General features: G+C 44.5%; 1 protein-coding gene across 2 annotated transcripts in view; it reads left to right on the forward strand.

Annotated features, from left to right (window-relative positions):
- Positions 1 to 20,020, forward strand: part of hectd1 (HECT domain containing 1) — a 45,371-nt gene that overhangs the window by 16,771 nt on the left and 8,580 nt on the right. Inside the window, exons 15-36 of one of the 2 annotated variants that reach the window (XM_088087151.1) lie at positions 395 to 658; positions 1,192 to 1,403; positions 2,437 to 2,583; positions 2,802 to 2,896; positions 3,572 to 3,677; positions 6,808 to 6,942; positions 7,096 to 7,235; positions 7,965 to 8,177; positions 8,302 to 8,412; positions 8,564 to 8,730; positions 9,748 to 9,924; positions 12,553 to 13,542; positions 14,419 to 14,640; positions 15,484 to 15,617; positions 15,708 to 15,864; positions 15,978 to 16,048; positions 16,555 to 16,706; positions 17,230 to 17,284; positions 17,861 to 18,092; positions 18,423 to 18,505; positions 18,704 to 18,831; positions 19,232 to 19,433. In XM_088087151.1, the coding sequence (XP_087943277.1) occupies positions 395 to 658; positions 1,192 to 1,403; positions 2,437 to 2,583; positions 2,802 to 2,896; positions 3,572 to 3,677; positions 6,808 to 6,942; positions 7,096 to 7,235; positions 7,965 to 8,177; positions 8,302 to 8,412; positions 8,564 to 8,730; positions 9,748 to 9,924; positions 12,553 to 13,542; positions 14,419 to 14,640; positions 15,484 to 15,617; positions 15,708 to 15,864; positions 15,978 to 16,048; positions 16,555 to 16,706; positions 17,230 to 17,284; positions 17,861 to 18,092; positions 18,423 to 18,505; positions 18,704 to 18,831; positions 19,232 to 19,433 (4,193 nt within the window). The remainder of the gene's footprint in view (positions 1 to 394; positions 659 to 1,191; positions 1,404 to 2,436; positions 2,584 to 2,801; positions 2,897 to 3,571; positions 3,678 to 6,807; positions 6,943 to 7,095; positions 7,236 to 7,964; positions 8,178 to 8,301; positions 8,413 to 8,563; positions 8,731 to 9,747; positions 9,925 to 12,552; positions 13,543 to 14,418; positions 14,641 to 15,483; positions 15,618 to 15,707; positions 15,865 to 15,977; positions 16,049 to 16,554; positions 16,707 to 17,229; positions 17,285 to 17,860; positions 18,093 to 18,422; positions 18,506 to 18,703; positions 18,832 to 19,231; positions 19,434 to 20,020) is intronic. The other variant, XM_088087152.1, reaches the window with a different exon arrangement.

Below are 20,020 nucleotides of genomic sequence, written 5' to 3' on the forward strand. Positions count from 1 at the left end.
TCTGCTCCTGTCTCCTCCTCTCTCCTCTCGTCTCCTCCTCTCTTCTCCTGTCTCCTCCTCTCTCTTATCTCCTCCTCTCTTCTCCTGTCTCCTCCTCTCTCCTGTCTCCTGTCTGCTCCTCTCTCTTGTTTCCTCTCTTCTCCTGTCTACTCCTCTCTCCTGTCTCCTCCTCTCTCTTATCTCCTCCTCTCTTCTCCTGTCTCCTCCTCTGTCCTCCTGTTTCCTCTCTTTATTGTGTGTGTGTGTGTAGTGTCGGGTGCAGGGAGGGTTTTATGTTTTAATTTAACGGTGTTGAGATTTTTTTTAGGATGTTTAAAAGCAAAAATGGACCAGTAAAGTGGTGGTCAAAGGTCAAAGGTCTCCTCCTCTCTCCTCCTCCTGTCTCCTCCTCCAGAGTCTCGCAGTGAGTTCCTGGAGAAGCTGCAGCGTGCGAGGAGTCAGGTGAAACCAGTGACGGCCAGTCAGCCCATCCTGTCCAGCGTGGGTCCCACCAAGCTGACGGTGGGGAACTGGTCCCTGACCTGCCTGAAGGAGGGAGAGATCGCCATCCACAACTCGGACGGACAGCAGGCCACCATCCTGAAGGAGGACCTGCCGGGCTTCGTCTTCGAGTCCAACCGAGGAACCAAACACTCGTTCACCGCAGAGACCTCGCTGGGTGAGTCCCGACAGTCCGGCTGCTCCTCGACGTCTCCTGCAGCTGTTCAACATCAGCACGCACGCTGAGAACTGTGGGAGGTTCATCCTCTCGTTTATTTATTCATTCATTTTTATGAGTGAGTGCGAAACTGCGGTTCAAAAACAATCCCAAAAACAGGGTCATGATAGGCAGCGCTTACATGGAGGTGGGTGGAGACTAATTTAGACAAGACCGGACAAACAAACAAACAAACAAAGAAATGATCATCAAATCATTCTGATGTTTCATTTTAGAGCCATTTGTTGTGCGGTCAGCAGCGTCATGCACACAAAAAAAACAAAAAATATACACTTAATAAAAAAAGACATCACACACAGAAAACAGTCAAAAACATCACACAGATAGATCAGCGTGTTCCTGCAGGATTTTTATCTGTGATTAACTGTCAAAAGCAACACGGAGGTCAAGTTTTATCAAAACAAAACTTGTGTGTGTGTGTGTGTGTGTGTGTGTGTGTGTGTGTGTGTGTGTGTGTGTGTGTGTGTGTGTAGGCTCTGAGTTTGTGACGGGCTGGACGGGGAAGCGAGGCAGGAAGCTGAAGTCGAAGCTGGAGAAGACGAAGCAGAAGGTGAAGAGCATGGCGAGGGAGCTGTACGACGACCACTTCAAAGCCGTGGAGAGCATGCCGCGAGGAGTGGTGGTGACCCTGAGGAACATCTCCACACAGCTGGAGTCCGCCTGGGAGCTGCACACCAACAGACAGGTGAGCACGCACACACACGCACACACACACACACACACACACACACATTTATACAGCGTTTAAAGAGACACTGGGTGGAATACTATCTTACATCCGCTGATTATTTTCTCAAACATTTTGGTTTCCACAAATAGAAAAAAAGATTTGAAAAATCATAAAAAAAATTTGTGATATGAAACAGATCTGCATATACACAAAATCCACAAACAAAAGAAAAATATCTGTGAATACATTTAATTAATTTCAAAATACACTAATTTAAAACATTTTTTTTAACACATTTACAACTTTTGAACAAATATTTCTGAATCAGTCTGTCAATTCTGTGCCTGCAGATTTGCATTTTATGCTCCGTGGGTCTTTATTTTGAATTTTTTTAATTTGTTTTTTGCAGATCTGTTTTTTATTTTTTACTTTTGATTTTAAGTTTACAGTTGTTTTTTGTATGTGTAAGAAAACGGACAGAGACAAATTTGTTTCAGTATTGTGTGAACAGATCAATAATCTGTGTTTAAATGTGTAATCTGTAAATACAAAACACTACACACCATTACAAAAAATATTTCTGAACTCTAAAAAAAAATTCAAATATAAAACAGATCTGAACATACACAAACATCTTAAGTCCTCTCGTCAGCCCTCATCATAGATTTTAATTTTGTATATGAGACAACATCACAACTTATTTTCAAACTTTTTCTCATTCCTGCAATTTCATCAAAACTCCTACAAATATGAAAACCAGCATCACATTTTTAAATAAATACGTGATATGAAATCAGGCATTTCAGGTCGCAGTAATCCAAAATAAAAGTTCAGCAAATCCTGGACAGACTGGATGAATTCCAGATTTAAAACAATGCTGCTGTACATATGAAACACCCTCCACAATAACAAAAAAGATTTATAAACTAATTTTAATTTTTAATTTTTTGAAAATATAAAACTGAAAGCACACAAATTCCAAATCCTCCCTTCAGCCCCCGTCACCCGCTGCTGCAGGTGTTCATGCTGATGTGTTCTGTGTTGTCAGTGTATCGAAGGAGAGAACACGTGGAGGGACCTGATGAAAACAGCTCTGGAGAACCTGATCGTAGTTTTGAAAGACGAAAACACGATTTCTCCGTACGAGATGTGCAGCAGTGGTCTGGTCCAGGCTCTGTTCACCGTCCTCAACAACGTGAGTGTTTAAAAAAAAACAACTACATGAAACGCAGAAAGTGTCCGAGACGTTGATGTAACGTGTGTGTGTGCGTGTGTGTGTGTGCGCGTGTGTGTGTGTGCACGCGCGTGTGTGTGTGTGCGTGTGCGTGTGTGCGCGTGTGTGTGTGTGCGCGTGTGTGTGTGTGCGCGCGCGTGTGTGTGTGTGTGCGTGTGCGTGTGTGCGCGTATGTGCAGAGTGTGGAACTGGACCTGAAACATGATTGTAAGCCTTTGATGGAGAGGATCAATGTCTTTAAGGCGGCTTTCAGCGAGAATGAAGACGACGAAAGGTAACGGCACCAAACACCATCCTGACTTTTTACTTCATCAAGCGGTTTGGCTACAAATATTATCACGGTCACAAAAACTCAGGTGATATCACTAATTACCAGAATTAATGTCAAATCATTATTTCTTCTAACTTTACAGGATGCTTTTTGCTCCAAAGTGAAAGTGGAAGAAACAGACTTTAAACTTTTGTTCAGGTTCCTGCATTAAAACTTCATTAAAACTCTTAAAAGGCATTTGAAGTCATTATTTTAAAAATAAGACTTTATTTGGTTTATTATAAGGATCCTCGTTAGCCGGGGGACCAAAAAAACATTACATTGCATTTCAACAGTAATAATCATATTAATAGTAATCAACAAAATAAGTAAACAAATAAATAACAATAATAATATTAATAATAATACAAAATACAACTACTTTAACAGTAGTAATTAAAAGATAATTTATTTTTAGCTGATAAATAAATAGACTAAAATGAATCTTTGAAAAGTGTTAAAAATCTGAAAAAATGCTAGTTATGATAGTTAAATGTGATGAGGCTTTAATAAGTTAATAATAATTAATAAAGGCCACCTGCTGCCTGTGGGTGTCTCAGACGTCACATTAAACCTGATGTGTGTGTGTGTGTGTGTGTGTGTGTGTGTGTGTTTGTGTGCGTGTGCGTGTGTGTGCAGCCGACCAGCTGTTGCCTTAATCCGTAAACTGATAGCAGTCCTGGAGTCGATAGAACGTCTACCTCTGCACCTGTACGACACTCCAGGATCCTCATACAACCTGCAGGTGAGTCACTCCGGGTTCTGGAACCAGCTCCGTCTTTGGGGAAAACCTGGAAATTTCATGGAATTTCACAATTAATTCAGATCATTCAGTTTGGAAGGTATGTTTTCTTTTTCCCCCTTCTTTAAAAAATAAAATAAAATTGTGATTTTTAAAAATATATTTTTATTTTATTTTTGCAGATTTTTTATTGAAACTTAATAATTTCATGAGTTTTCTTTTCTTCATTTTTTAAAAACAAATTTATAATAATAAACTTTATTATAGACTCAATGGTCCAGATAAGAGCAAGACAATACATACAAAAGATATAAAAGACACCCCAACACAATATGTACAGATCACTTAAAAAACAATTAACCTTCACTCTATCTGTACATGCACCAAACTTGCAAAGCAAACTGTTTGCTTGAGCATATAGAGAACGGCATTGCCTGTAAATGTCTTGGTCATCCTTCAACTGATCTGTAATGAGATGCCCAAGATACTTAACTTGGCTCATACATCTCAAGTTATTACTTGCCAATTTGAAAGTAGGAAACATTAGACATTTGTCCTCCATAATCAGAGCAGACATTAAGAAGCTGCTGGAGACCAGCACTGCAGGGACTGAAGACCACGAGGTCATCCGCATACATAATATGATTGACTAAAGTATTGCCTATCATACACCCAGTGTTACAGGTGTTTAAGCAGATAGAAAGGTCATCAACATACAGATTAAAGAGAATTGGAGAGAGAATTCCCCCTTGTCTGACCCCATTCCTGACCCCAAAAGGGGCAGAGACACAGTGACCCCATTTTACACGCATCGACTGGTTGGCATACCAGTAGGACAGAATTCTCACAATACATTTAGGTACACCTCTGCTAGTCATTTTGTTAAATAGCTTAAAATGATTAACCCGGTCAAAAGCTTTTGAGGCATCAATAAAACTCATTAAAACTGAGGAATTCTTATCTCTATACGTATTGACAATTTCCTTTAAAGAATATATGGCCAAGTCTGTGCCATGCTTAGCTTTGAAGCCAAATTGGCTATCAGTAGAAGAAATAATCTCCATAATTCTGTCCAACAGGATGCTTTCAAAAACTTTAGACAGAACACTGGCAAGGGCTATTGGTCTGTAGTTATCAGAGCAGCCAACTTAACCTGATTTATCCTTGATTACCGGAACTAACAGGACAGATATCATTGTATCCGGCAAGAAACCATGAATTAAAAAAGCATTGAAGCAGATGGCAAGAAGGGGGGCTAACCTCATGCTGGCATATTTAATGTGCTCAGCAGTGATGTGATCTAAACCACTTACTTTGTTATCTGCTAACTTGTTTATAGTGCGGGGACACCTCATGTGAAAAAATTGCCTTGGAATCAACACACTCAACATTATCAGGCACAAAAATATCACTTTTAACACAATTTAATAAGGTGCTGTAGTGCTGTCTCCACAGCTCAGCAATACTGTCAACCCCTGAGATACCATCTACAGTGCATGGGGGCGTTATTCTACATTTGTTAAAACCCTTTACCTCCTTCCAAAAATCAGTAGTATTGTTACCTATTACCTTCTCAGCCATAGCATCAGCCCTCATAGCTTGCTCATTTTTACAAATAAATCTAACGGCATATTTATACAATGCATTTGCATGTTTCTTCTGTTCAAACAAAGGCCCTTGCCTTGGTCTACCAGCCAATACCCATGATTTAAAAGCCAATTTTGCTTCCTCATGATACCCGGCCACGTACTTATTCCAGCCAGGCCTCATTTTGCCCCTTTTGTTTTTCTGTTTAAAATAGGGTCTGCTGCTTTCATACAGAGCTCTCACAACATGACTATATAGAGAGGAGATTTCTTCCCTATGCTTCCAGTCATTGCAATTTACATCACTACACCTAATTGCATCACTGGGAAGACTGATATTACTCAAGAGATTTATTTGTATCAGCATAGTAGGTAGCAATATCCTCCCTTGAGAGAGCAGACCAGTCCAGGAATTCAATATTAGAATCAAAACTGTCACTGGAGAGCATTGGGATATCTTCAACATTTATCTGTATAACCACAGGCATGTGATCACAAGTTGCTGTCCCATACAGAATGTTCATACCCACTATAGACGAGTGTGCATCGGCTGTGCTGATACAGTCATCCAACCATGAGGCAGTATGTCAGGCTTCACTTATATAAGTGTAACTTTCTGCGGGGAGTAACTCTTTACTTGACAGCATTAAATTATTTTCCTGACAGAACTGGATCATGTGATTAGCAAACAGTGAGCCTCTGTCAGCAATGTCTGCGTTTATATCCCCAATAACATAAATACAAGAAGTAGTGCTGCTCTGAATAAAAGAATAAATAAAGGCGAGCCTATTAAGATATTCATCTTCATTCTGAATACATTCATATGGTGTATACACATTAAGTGTAATAAACTCCCTGCCGTTGTGACTGAACTGGACACCAGTACACCAGTCTACATCGAGCCTGAGCACATTAATACATAGATCAAGCCTCCTGTTCCACAGGATGGCCACACCCCCAGGTATCCTACCCCTGATTATTCCTGAGCTGAGATCAGTTGTAGATTCCCCAGCACCATGAAAATTGACGTCTAGAGTGTTTAATTTTGCCAAATCTTGCTTTGCCAAAAACGTCTCTTGCAAGCACAGTACGTCACAATTTCCCAAGAGATTGTCAACAACCAAGCGGCGAGCCCTGTCACCTGCGCCCTGGCCCAGAGGCAGGCCTCGACAGTTGTAGGACAAAACAGTTGTTTGAAAGTAATAACTTTTTATATTTTTTTTTAAGAAAAGGGCTCTGAAAGGAATGTAAGATTTTTTTGTAATATTTTTGTAGCAAATTTTATAGATAACGTAAAAAATTGGGGGCAATTGTGGGTTTTGTTTTTTCTCAAAAAAATTAAAAAGCCATGTTTTCTTCAAAAATCACCAAAATGACAGCATTTTATCACTGAAACTGTAAAAACATATTAATGTCTTATTTTCAAAATTATTTTGGGTCTCCAGAAGTCATGTTAGTTTTGACATGCCCGTGACGATGTGTGTGAACCCCGTGTGACCTCCGTCCTCTGAAGGACAGTCTTAACAGAGTGCGTTTGTTCCGGTCAGATCTTGACGAGAAGGTTGCGGTTCCGTCTGGAGCGAGCGCCGGGCGAGACGGCTCTGATCGACCGGACGGGACGCATGCTGAAGATGGAGCCGCTGGCCACCGTGGAGTCTCTGGAGCAGTACCTGCTGAAGATGGTGAGGACGCGCTCAGCAGCTGTCTGATGCTTTCACGTTAAATCCGAACCGTTGAAGTCGGTCACGGAGACGCGGCGGAGGAAAGGCGTCGCCTCGACGCGTTTCTCTCTGATGTGAATGTCGCTCAGTTTCTTCGTCTTCTCCGTCCTCCAGGTGGCGAAGCAGTGGTACGACTTCGAGCGCTCGTCCTTCGTCTTCGTGAGGAAACTGAGGGAAGGACAGACCTTCACATTCAGACACCAACACGACTTCGACGAGAACGGAATCATCTACTGGGTCGGAACCAACGCCAAGTAAGACCAGCAGCGGCCGAACGGAGCTGCTCCCGAGCTCGGATTTTAGTGCAGCACGTGCATTTGGGCAATAAGCAGAATGAACGCAGCTGATTATTTAATGTTTGGTCCGACGTTGTCAGGGTTCCTTAAAAAGTCTTAAAGGACATTACATCCTTTCATCTCAAAAGAAGGCTGCGATTGGCTTGAAAATGTCTTCGCCTTTTGAAACTCGGGCTTGATTTCTTTCAAAAACCATGGGACAAAAAGCACTGAGCAACTCAAGAAAAAATGACGCAGATATTAGCAAAAAATTAATAAAAGGTACAAAAAATATTACCAAAATTAGCAGTCCCCTCTCCAAACAAAAAATAAAAAAGTAAAAATTTAAAAAAAAAAAAAAAGAAAAGCTGCTGACCTTGAGCTTTAAAGTTCTAATAATTTTAGTTATGTAATTATGATTCCCTGGATATATATTTCCCTAGCCCTCCAAAAAAAATCCTAAATCTACTCATTTCTTACAATGTGCGGTACATTTCTTGGTGAGTTCTTCATTCCTTTTCCCCGCATTTTTGAGACTTTTTTTGGTTCCTGTAAAATTGGTATGCGGCATTAAAAATGTCCAAATCTGCAGGAGCCTGATGGTTTTGTGCATATTCTATAAAAACGAGTCTGTCCCTTCACACGTCCTCAGTCCAAAGACTTTAATCTGCTTATTTAAACTGTTCAAATCTGATTTGTCCGACCCAGGACGGCCTATGAGTGGGTGAACCCCGCCGCCTACGGCCTGGTGGTTGTGACATCATCAGAGGGGCGGAACCTCCCCTATGGGCGGCTGGAGGACATCCTGAGTCGGGATAGCTCCGCCCTCAACTGCCACACCAACGACGACAAGAACGCCTGGTTCGCCGTCGACCTCGGTCTCTGGGTCATCCCCTCGGCGTACACGCTGAGACACGCCAGGTAATAAATCAAACACACCTGTTAAACCTGAGACAGAACAGATCGCCGACATCCTAAAACTTGCTGGATAATCAATAAAACCATCGTTAGGAAAACTGTCTTCTGTCGTGTCCTCCTGCTGCAGGGGTTACGGACGCTCTGCGCTCAGGAACTGGGTGTTTCAGGTGTCGAAGGACGGTCAGAACTGGACGACTCTGTACACACACGTAGACGACTGCAGCCTCAACGAGCCGGGGTACGACGCTCCTCCGTGCACGCAAACTGATCGATAATCACCTGCTGTGATCGATCGTTTCTGTCCAGCTGTTCATGTTTACAGAAGGTCATATACGGCACGAGACCGAGTTCAGTTCTCATCTGACCGTTTGTGTGCGTGTGTCTCTCAGGTCGACGGCCACGTGGCCTCTGGACCCGTCCAAAGAGGAGAAGCAGGGCTGGAGACACATCCGCATCAAGCAGATGGGGAAGAACGCCAGCGGACAGACGCACTACCTGTCTCTGTCCGGACTGGAGCTGTACGGCACCGTCACCGCCGTCTGCGAGGACCAGCTGGGTGAGAGCCGCCGTCTGCACGGGACGGGGTTAACCCTCAGGGACTGTTTGGTGCATTTTAGGAGCTTTTCTTTCTTTATTGTTTAGTCATTTTGCATAAACAAAATCCAGTCAAGCTGTTCAGAGCAAAAAATTCTGACACAGCTGAATGTGTGACAGGTGGAGGAGGACACTGTCCTGGACAGTGTCCTGCACACCATCCCGCACACTGTCCCTCTCACTGTCCTGGACAGTGTCCTGCGCACCATCCCGCACACTGTCCCTCTCACTGTCCCGGACGTGTCCCGCACACCGTCCCGCACACTGTCCCTCTCACTGTCCCGGACTGTGTCCCGCACATGTAAATATATGTATAATGTACTTTTACTTGTAGGTTTTATACTTTAGTGCAGTATTTTGATATTTAGGTTCGGTTAATACGAGATGGGAACCGTAAATCCGAGTTTCGCTGCCTGAGTTCGGATTGTTTTTGCAGTGGTCCATTTAATTCACTTTTCTTCTCTTTTCTCTATAAATACCCAATGAAGGTTCGCTAGACAGAAACAGGTTTTTTTTTTTTCACTCAATAAATATGTTCGCATTAAGCGGGACAGTGAAGAAAAATACGCGACTGAGTTTTTTAAAACTCTTAAAAAACTTGTGAAATGTTAAATTTTTTAATGTGTAGAAGACGTTTGTAGTTTTAGGAAAATTTTGACAAAGTCTGCACAATATTAATGCTCAAAATAATGAACTGCTGTCACACAAATATTTTTAAAATTGATTTCTTTTTCTTATTATATTATTTTATTATAATTTTATAATTTTTGTCAGCTGCTGGCTTTGAAATTATTTCTGAAAGTGTCATGAGCTCAAAATGTGCTGATCCAGATTTGAGTCCAGGAGCTTCACTCGTCACATTTTCCTGTATTAGTTTGTCCTCTTTGTCTCTGCGTCCCTGTTGACTTGTCTCTCTTTCAGAAGGACATCAGTTGACCGTTTAATCTTAACCTCTGTGTCTCTGTCCCCGTCCCTTCAGGTAAAGCTGTGAAGGAGGCGGAGGCCAACCTGCGTCGCCAGCGCCGCCTCTTTCGTTCCCAGGTGATGAAGTACATCGTCCCGGGGGCGCGGGTCGTCCGCGGCATCGACTGGAAGTGGCGCGACCAGGACGGAAACCCGGCCGGGGAGGGCACCGTCACCGGAGAGGCTCACAACGGTAAGACACTGAAACTAAAGACTAAAACCTCCACCTCCTCCTCCTCCTCCTCCTCCTCCTCGTCATCGTCATCGTCATCGTCTTTGTCGTCCTCCGTCCCGCAGCTTCAGGAGTCTTCAGACGCTCACGTACAGCAGCTGTCCAGTAACTTGAGTAACTTCTCTTCTCAGGAGTCGTCCTGCGTCTGAGGATCAGCGGTGGGAAGATATTTGTTCCAGCTAGTTCTGAATTTGAAAATATTCACTCAATATTGAGGTTCACGTTGCGGTGCAGGAACACCTCAGCTGTTGAAGTTTAGGTGAAACGAGGGAAAAAAAACGTACTAAAAAAAAGACTTAAAAATGATGCACACAAATTTAACAACACGAGGAGAAATTAAATATCAGTAGTGAAAGTTTTATCGCCTGCTGGTTCAAATATCTGCCCACAGTCAGCAGTCATGTTTTACTCTGTGATCTGCAGGTTAACCTTTTCCTCCCTGAACACGTGACTTTAACATGACCTGGTGTGGACGCGTGTTCAGGGTCCGTCTGTGTGTCTGCACAAAACCATCATTCATGTCTCGCTTTGAAAGATTAACAGAAAGAGCGGCAACACGGAGGGAAACAAAGCCGTTTAAAATCATTTTAACATAAGAGGGCTGTGTGATGTGACCGAATATATCGTTTCATATTATTCTCTATCGTTTATTTTGTTTACGCCATCTGATAACGCTTTGAGTCCACGTGCATGTCTTAGGGGCGTCTACACAACGAACGACACCAAAACAAACACATGGAGGAGCTGGAGAGCGATACTGAACATAAAGGTTCAGTTCAGGACGCTGACGGCGACCCGCAAAACCAGGAGGAGCTCGTACCTCTTCGCCAAAATCTTTTCTTTAAAAAATCGCAAAAAAATTCAAAGAAAAAAGCTAAACTTTCTTCTTCAAAAACTATTTTTCCTAAAAAAAAAAAAATTACCAATAATAGCCAAAAAAATGTCAAGAAAATGAAAAAAACCTAAATGTTTTCTTAAAAAAATGCTACGAATAAAACTGCCAAAATCTTTTCTTTAAAAATCGCCAAAAATTGACTTTCGAATCAATAACCATAAATAAGAAGAGGCGCGCGCACACACACACACACACACACACACACACACACACACACACACACACACACACACACATATGCGTATGAGCACACAAGTTACTCTGTCATTTACTACCTTCATCACATATTGATTTCTTCGGCCAGCCTGATTGGTGAGCGAGCGACGTTTGGCGTCTTTCTCCAAATATTCATAAAAAGCAGGTGCAGACATCAACAGTAACGTCTCCCTACAGGTCACCTGGACGATCGCTGTTACATCACACCGAAACAAGAGTTCTGATCTGTGCAGGAAGTCACAAACACCCTCCTCCTCCTCTTCCTCCTCCTGCTCCCCCCCCCCCTCCTCCTCCTCCTCCTCCTCCTCCTCCTCTCTGCCTCTCGCTCCTCTCGGTGTTTCTGTGTTCGACTCAGACCTGATGTTTGACGCCAGAAGCAGCAGCTCTGTTGATCATCATTTTAAAAATCACACACCAGGATTGTTGTTGTTTAATTTCGTTCTGTGTGGCTTTGACGCTTTTTGCATTTTGCCAGAAATATTTTTCTACTTTTGCTTTGATTGTCATTTTCTGTGACTGTGTTCATATTTTTCTCTCTCATCGCTCCACCTGGACCAAAAAAACAAAAACCCAACAAATCGACAGATTGTTCCTTAAGGCTTCTTTTACGAAAAAACACCCCAAACCACCATAATTCAGATCTAATTTTCACAGATATGTAATGTTGTGTTGAGTTGGATCAGCAGACTTACAGTTAAATCTTTTCTAATACACTTCTCATATTTTCTTATAAACAAAAATTGTTTTGATTTAAGGAGTTTAAAGAAAACAAAGTAAACAGAGTGACACCCATCACCTGCAAATTAAAGAGTTTTTTATTAGTTATGATAGTTTTAGATTTTTTTTCCTGAAAATCCTTAAAAAGTCTTGAAAGGCGTTCAATTCATTAATCCAATACTGCGGCTTATCACTGATATATGCTGCGCTGTGATAATTAAAAATATATATACTTAGCGTGTATTGTATTGAAAGTAGTTCTTTTCATCTAAAAACATAGTGGCATCCTGACAATAAATCCTGGCATTTAAAGGGTTAAAATTCTGATTTTTTTTTTAAAGCTTGATTTTGAAAAGTACATTTTGTGCGCAGAGCGACACGGGCGTTAAAATCTTAAGTGTCACTAAAGACATTAAAAAGATTCATGAAGAAGAAACGATTCAAAATACTACCAAAGTCATAACTGATGCTTTTACTTTAGATTTGGAAAACGACTTCTGTAATATTCCTCTGAAGTTTCGACTTTTAAAATCCTTACTGAGATTATTTAAGAGGAGAAATCAGGTCAGGATTTGATTGAGGCTTTAAAGGAACATTTCACCCAAACTGACGGTCCAGTGTGGAGCCGTGTGAAGCTGCTCTGACTGTAAGCTGCTCCTCTGCTGTCTGTCTCCCTCCCTCTGTCTCTCTGTCTGTCTCTCTCTCTGCCGGGTCTCTGACATCCATCCGTCCGTCTCCCTCCTATCTCTCTGTCCATCCAGGCTGGATTGATGTAACCTGGGATGCTGGCGGCTCTAACTCTTACCGTATGGGCGCTGAAGGGAAGTTTGACCTCAAGCTTGCTCCAGGGTACGACCCTGAGTCGGCTGCCACAGCGCCGTCACCCAAACCTATCTCATCCACTGTTTCAGGCCCCGCCTCCTCCACGGTGGGACCCTCTGCGACGCCGGCGGCCAGCGGCGGCACCACCACCACCACGTCCTCCTCGTCCTCCTCCACCTCGTCCTCCTCGCAGCAGCAGTCGTGGAGCAGCCTGGTGAAAAATAACTGTCCCGACAAGGGTGGGGCCGCGTCGCTGGGCGGGGCCAGCTCCTCCAGCAGGAAGGGCAGCAGCAGCTCAGTCTGCAGCGTCGCCTCCTCCTCCGACATCAGCCTGAGCTCCTCTGCAGGGCTGCCGGGCGCCGGCGGGCTGCGGCTGGAGAGGAGGGCCGAGGGGCTGCTGCTGGACCAGGGCTCAGGGGTGGGAGGAGTGACGGGCGTCGGCCCCGAAGGACACCAACACGAGCCCATCGTCGTGCTGTCCTCTGCGGCAGAGGGCGGCTCTGGCTCCGTGTCCAGCTCCGGCACGCTCACCGCCGACACGCCGGCCCCCGGCGACGAAGCCAGAAACAAGGATTCATCCGTGGCGACCGACCCCGCGACGGCGATCTCCATGGGACTTGTGAGCGTGAGCTCCCCCGACGTCAGCTCGGTGTCGGAGTCGTCCAGCAAGGACACGCCCTCCCAGAGGCCTCTGTGCTCGGCGGCCAACGCTCGGCTGTCCGTCAGCTCCCTGCTGGCCGCCGGCGCTCCCATGAGCTCCAGCGCCAGTGTGCCCAACCTGTCGTCACGGGAGGCCAGCCTCATGGAGTCCTTCGTCCGCCGTGCGCCCAACATGTCACGCACCAACGCCACCAACAACATGAACCTGAGCCGCAGCAGCAGCGACAACAACACCAACACGCTGGGCAGGAACGTCATGAGTACTGCCAGTGAGTACTGAATTATTACTACACTGTTACTACGCTGGAGGACTGCATTATTACTGCACTGCAACTTTAGGGAGTACTGCAATAATACAATACTAAACTACACTCTAACTGCAGGAAGAAGCTGCAATATTACCACACTAACTGCAGGAAGTACTGCAATATTATTACTCCACTGTAACTGCAGGGAGAACTGCAATATTAGTACACTATCTGCAGGGAGTAGTGCTGCAGCACTACTCGCAGGGGGAGGAGCCTGTCAGCTTCAGCTTGACTAATTTGGCGTTTATCTTTGGTTTTAGGTAGATAACAATAATCATAAAAACAATAATAATAATATGATAATAATTTACACATTTAAAAGTTAGAAGTTAGTTAGAAGAAAACTGATACAAATTATACTTTATCTTTATTTCTGTAACATAATTTTAAATATATAACATAATAAGGACAGTTATAAATCTGGACATTTTTACTCGTTCTTTGCAGTTTGCCGGACATTTCTTACCAAGTTGCTCATTATGATTTTTCCATGTGTTTTATTTAAAGATCCTCTTTGGTTTCAGAGGTTTATGTGCTTTTGAAAGGTGTCTGAACGCAGCACAGGCAAACCGATGTCAGTCCGGGTGTTGAAGGGTTAAAAGGACGTGTCACTGAGCAGGTGCTCCGGTCTGCATCCTGCCGGCTGACAGCATGAGCCTCCTCCAGCCAATCAGCAGCTGTTTTCCAGTCAGCTGACTGGATCTTAACGAGCTTCCCCTGCAGCTTCGTCTCTTTGGTTTCTGACAAACTAACCACCCTTTGTTTGTTTGTTTGTTTGTTTGTTTGTTTGTTTGTTTGTTTGTTTGTTTGTTTGTTTGTTTGTTTGTTTGTTTGCAGCTTCTCCTCTCATGGGCGCTCAGAGCTTTCCTAACCTCACCACCACCGGCACCACCTCCACCGTTACCATGTCAACCTCCATAGTAACCAGCAGCAATAACGTAGCCACGGCCACCACGGGTCTGTCGGTGGGCCAGTTGCTAAGCAACACCCTGACGACCAGCCTGACGTCCACTTCCAGTGAGAGTGACACGGGCCAGGAGGCCGAGTTCTCGCTCTATGGTTGGTGTCCGCGCATGCGCGTGCGCACGCGCACGCACACACACACACACACACACAAACACTCAGCCTGCTTCAGCTAACCTGCCGTCTAACTCTTCTCACATCAGACTGAAGTATCGCGTCACACTTTCTCAACAGTTTAACATTCATCACTTAATGAAATTAAATGCCTGGAAAGTTTTGGAATTAGGCCTGGCATGGTTTGGAATTGACAGAATGTTTTGGAATATATGTTATTTTGTACGTCAGTTAAAATATGTTCACGCTGTGTGACCATGAGAGATCACTATTATCACATGATGCACATAAACCTGACTGGCATCACGTCAGCGCCACGCCCACTTTTGGGGTAAAAATCACACTATTGGGATCCGGAGAGAAACAGGAAAATGCGAGAAGCTGTGAACATCTGTGAATGTTCACTGTCAGTGTGGTGAATCTCTTAATGTCTGTGTGTCCATCTGTACATCACTGAGTCCTCCGAAATCGGAGGATTTTGAGTGTCTGTAAACGCAGCGCTGGCAGAGCTCTTCATGCGCCCTTTTTTTCCTCTGCAGCAGTTTCACGATTAAAAAAACCTTTATTGTCCATCACATGGTGACAGAAAGTTGCCTTCAGTTAGGGGTTCAAACAACATGAAAAAAAGCTTTCACACCCATGAAACTCACGTAAAATCAAACAGTTTCACAGATCAATAAAAATGTGTCCAAAGCTACATCACAGAAAGTAGAGACTGTTTTAGAAAGTCTATCTCAGAGGGAATAAGAGTTTTCGCCGGTTCTCCCTTTGCTGCTTCGTCCCACATCGTGTTTCCTCTTTTGTGTCCCTTTTTAACCTCCTCAGACTTCCTGGACAGCTGTCGTGCCAACACGCTATTGGCTGAGCTGGATGACGAGGAGGACCTCCCAGAGCCCGACGACGACGATGACGAGAACGAAGACGACAATCAGGAGGACCAGGAGTACGAGGAGGTGCTGGTAAGAGGCCTCGTTAATGAAATAACACCTGTAGATCAGCACGCACCTGGATGATGAGTGTGTGATGAGTGCGCGGCTGCGTCTCCGCAGGAGGAGGAGGAGTACGAGACCAAAGGAGGCCGCAGGAGGACGTGGGACGACGACTTCGTCCTGAAGAGACAGTTCTCAGCTCTCGTCCCCGCCTTTGACCCCCGACCAGGAAGAACCAACGTCCAGCAGACCACCGACCTGGAGATCCCCCCGCCAGGTAACACACACACACACACACACACACACACACACAGATGCTAAAATAGAGTGCATTCAGTCTCACGGTCATCTGAGGATTTAAACTTGACTGAACTCCTTTTCTTCTGTCAGGAACTCCTCGCTCGGAGGTCCAGGAGGAGGTGGAGTGCGCTCCGTCTCCTCACCTCTCGCTCACCCTGAAGGTAAGAACGTTTGTAATGTTTTTGTTTTTAATGTGGGCCTTCAGAAAAACTCAGTCTTTAGTCACAGACTCAGTTCAGTGTTTAGTCACAGACTCAGTTCAGTCTTTAGTCACAGACTCAGTTCAGTCTTTAGTCACAGACTCAGTTCAGTCTTTAGTCACAGACTCAGTTCAGTCTTTAGTCACAGACTCAGTTCAGTCTTTAGTCACAGACTCAGTTCAGTCTTTAGTCACAGACTCAGTTCAGTCTTTAGTCACAGACTCAGTTCAGTCTTTAGTCACAGACTCAGTTCAGTCTTTAGTCACAGACTCAGTTCAGTCTTTAGTCATAAACCTGAAGAACTGAATAAAACTGATCCTGAGAGTTAGAAAAGTTGTGGTTTTGTACATGATGTCAGATCTTGAAACTGAAGGTTTTGGATATGACCACGTAAGATTTAAGTTATAAAGCACGTGTAAGAGTTAATTTCCAGGTGTGCAGGTCTCAGCTGGCTCATGTGTGTTCAGGTGGCAGGTCTGGGTACGACCCGGGAGGTGGAGCTCCCTCTGTCCAACTACAAGTCCACCATCTTCTACTACGTCCAGCGGCTGCTGCAGCTCTCCTGCAGCGGAGCCGTGAAGACGGACAAACTGCGACGCATCTGGGAGCCCACGTACACGTAAGAGACACAGACAGAGACAGTCACTTAGAGACAGACAGAGTCAGAGACAGAGACAGTCACTCAGAGACAGTCACAGTCAGAGACAGTCACAGTCAGAGACAGAGACAGTCACTCAGAGACAGTCACAGTCAGAGACAGTCACAGTCAGAGACAGAGACAGTCACTCAGAGACAGTCACAGTCAGAGACAGAGACAGTCACTCAGAGACAGTCACAGTCAGAGACAGTCACAGTCAGAGACAGAGACAGTCACTCAGAGACAGTCACAGTCAGAGACAGTCACAGTCAGAGACAGAGACAGTCACTCAGAGACAGTCACAGTCAGAGACAGTCACAGTCAGAGACAGAGACAGTCACTCAGAGACAGTCACAGTCAGAGACAGTCACTCAGAGACAGTCACTCAGAGACAGTCACTCAGAGACAGTCAGAGACAGTCACTCAGAGACAGTCACTCAGACAGAGTGTGACGGCGTTGACGTGTTCACAGACGTCTGAGTTTGTGGTTTTGTTGGTCCTGCAGGATAATGTACAGAGAGCTGAAGGACGCCGACAAAGAGAAGGAGAGCGGCAAGATGGTGAGTCACACTGTCAACGTAGACTTTTATAGACGTGGACGGACAAAAAGACAAAAGACTTCTGCGGCCACAATTCTTTCTTGAAAGGGTATAACTTTCTTTTGAAACATTGGCCAAAATTGTTAAAGAAAAAAAAAAGTCATTTTTTTTTCTTTAAAAACTGCCAAAGAAATCATGCCTGCCCATTGGCCAAAAATCTGTAGTGAAATAAACACAAAATCCAGCCATTTAAAGTTGTATGCCCCTCCCCTAAAGTCCCTCCCACTGCTTAAAAAAATATTAAACATGCCTCCTCCTTTTGTGCATCCCCTCATAAATAACAGACAGTCCCTAAATTATATTTAAATAATCAGTTCTAACTCTGTTCTGAACTCTTTATTAAGCAATAACGTATTTTAAAAAGTTTACATACTGATGAAAAAGAAGCGATGAGGAGGATCAAGGGTCACATGGACCCGTCACAGCAACAAACATCATAATAAACAAAAACAAAAAGCAGGATGTAAACGCAGCTGATGTGGGATAATTGCATCCTGACCAGCCTGACCTCTGACCTCTGACCTCTCCGCCCTGCAGGACGTGTGTGAGCACAGCATCAGTATATCAGGAGGTCGTTCTGGAGGTCTGAGCCCGAGCTCGCTCTCGGCCAATCAGAGCAGCGAGATCTTGTGTGTTGCCCGGGAGATGGCACAGGCGAAGGCAGGCTGCAGCCAGAACGCCTGCGGGGTGGAGGACGTCCTGCAGCTGCTGCGCATCCTCTACATCATCGGAGGAGACGCAGCGTCCAACGCACGCACTCTGCAGGAGGGTACGAACACACACACACACACACACACACACACACGCACACAGTGGAAGCACCTCATATTTTCATTTTCTTTTCCTTCATCCAGGTTTCTTTGAGGCTCAGTTCCTCACTAATGTATGAATTTAAAGACATCTCTGAAGTAACATGAAAATAATAATAATTATAATCTTTATTTTTATAGCACTTTTAAAGCTTAAGCACAAAGTGCTTCCCAAAAAAAAAACGACTCTCCACACAGTGACGGTTACTGAGGGTGAAAACACAAACATTTAAATCTCTGAAGTCTGAACGCTTCATCGTTTTTAAGAATTTCATTTCATGTTTGCTCAGATTTCGACGAGCTGCAGTTCAACGCGTCTCCGGAGGAGTTCACCAGTAAGAAGATCACAACCAAGATCCTGCAGCAGATCGAGGTCCGAAACGATGATTAGATGAGGAGCTGTGTGTGTGTGTGTGTGTGTGTGTGTGTGTGTGTGTGTGTGTGTGTGTGTGTGAGTGTGTGAGTGAGTGAGTGAGTGAGTGAGTGAGTGAGTGAGTGAGTGAGTGAGTGTGTGTCAGTCAGTCAGTCAGAAGCAGCAGGAGGTTAAACTGAGCGTGTGTTTGTCTCTCAGGAGCCTCTGGCGCTGGCGAGCGGTGCTCTGCCCGACTGGTGTGAGCAGCTCACCTCTAAGTGTCCTTTCCTCATCCCCTTTGAGACGCGACAGCTCTACTTCACCTGCACGGCGTTCGGAGCGTCCAGGTGAGTCTGGAGGACGGAAACATCCCGGGCCTCTCCTGACTGATGCATAGGCCACACGTGCACGGGTATTGTTTAGAAACGTAGCTTTTTCTCTGCGTTTTGGCTTTTTGTTCACGTAAACTGATTTTTGGTGTCGACAGAGATTTGTTGTTTAAATACCGTCGGTGTGGACGGGAGTTTTTTTGTAACAGAGGAGGAAAATATGTATTTGTAAAAAAAACCCGTGTACGTGTAGACTAATATAATAATAATAAGAAGAATAAGAATAATAAGAAGAAGCTTTATTTGTACAGCACTTATCTAAACAACATTCCAAAGTGCAGAAAAATATACAAACACATGAGATAAGGCTTAAGACTGACTGCTGTCTTTGACCTCTGACCCCGCGGCGTGTCTGCAGGGCCATCGTGTGGCTCCAAAACCGGCGGGAGGCGACCATGGAGCGCTCGCGGCCGTCCACCACGGTGCGGCGGGACGACCCCGGAGAGTTCAGGGTGGGTCGGCTCAAACACGAGCGAGTCAAAGTCCCCCGAGGAGAAGCCATGATGGAGTGGGCCGAGTCCGTCATGCAGCTGCACGCCGACAGGAAGTCAGTGCTGGAGGTGAGACGGCGCCACACACACACACACACACACACAAACACAGATTGTGATTCAGGGAGCAGGACCTCAGCATGGTGCTGTCACATCTGATCAGGCTGGATTTAATTGACGGTTCAGAGACACGGTTCTGATTTTTGTCCTCTCACGTGTCACAGATCTGATCCGTTTCATGAAAAAAGCATGAAGTCAGATGTTGTCGGTTTGTTTTCAGGCCTCAGTCACACGTGCAGATAAATCAGATGTGACTCAGATTCCTGCAGAGTCTGTGGTCTGAGCAGACAGGCGGATGTTCCCGCCGCTGTGAGCCGGGCGTGACTGAAAATGCAACGCAGGACACCCAAAAATGAAATTCAGTCATTATCTCCTCTAATATTATCAACTCTTCTTATTATTCATATTTATTATTTCATCTTTTTTGTATATTTTGTTTATGTCTTCTCTGCAAGTTTCTTTAACCATTGTAATGTTTTGGGTTTGTGTGCAGTTGTTGTTTATTTGACTTTAAAATGCTCATTTTTAAAAATAATAATATTAAAATAAAATAATAATTAATATTGTACTAAATGTCCGACCAGTGAAAACTTTCA

The sequence above is a fragment of the Plectropomus leopardus genome, chromosome 14, assembly GCF_026936395.1.
Source record: "Plectropomus leopardus strain MGB_pleo_1.0 chromosome 14, ASM2693639v1, whole genome shotgun sequence".
Classification (NCBI taxonomy): Eukaryota; Metazoa; Chordata; class Actinopteri; order Perciformes; family Serranidae; genus Plectropomus; species Plectropomus leopardus.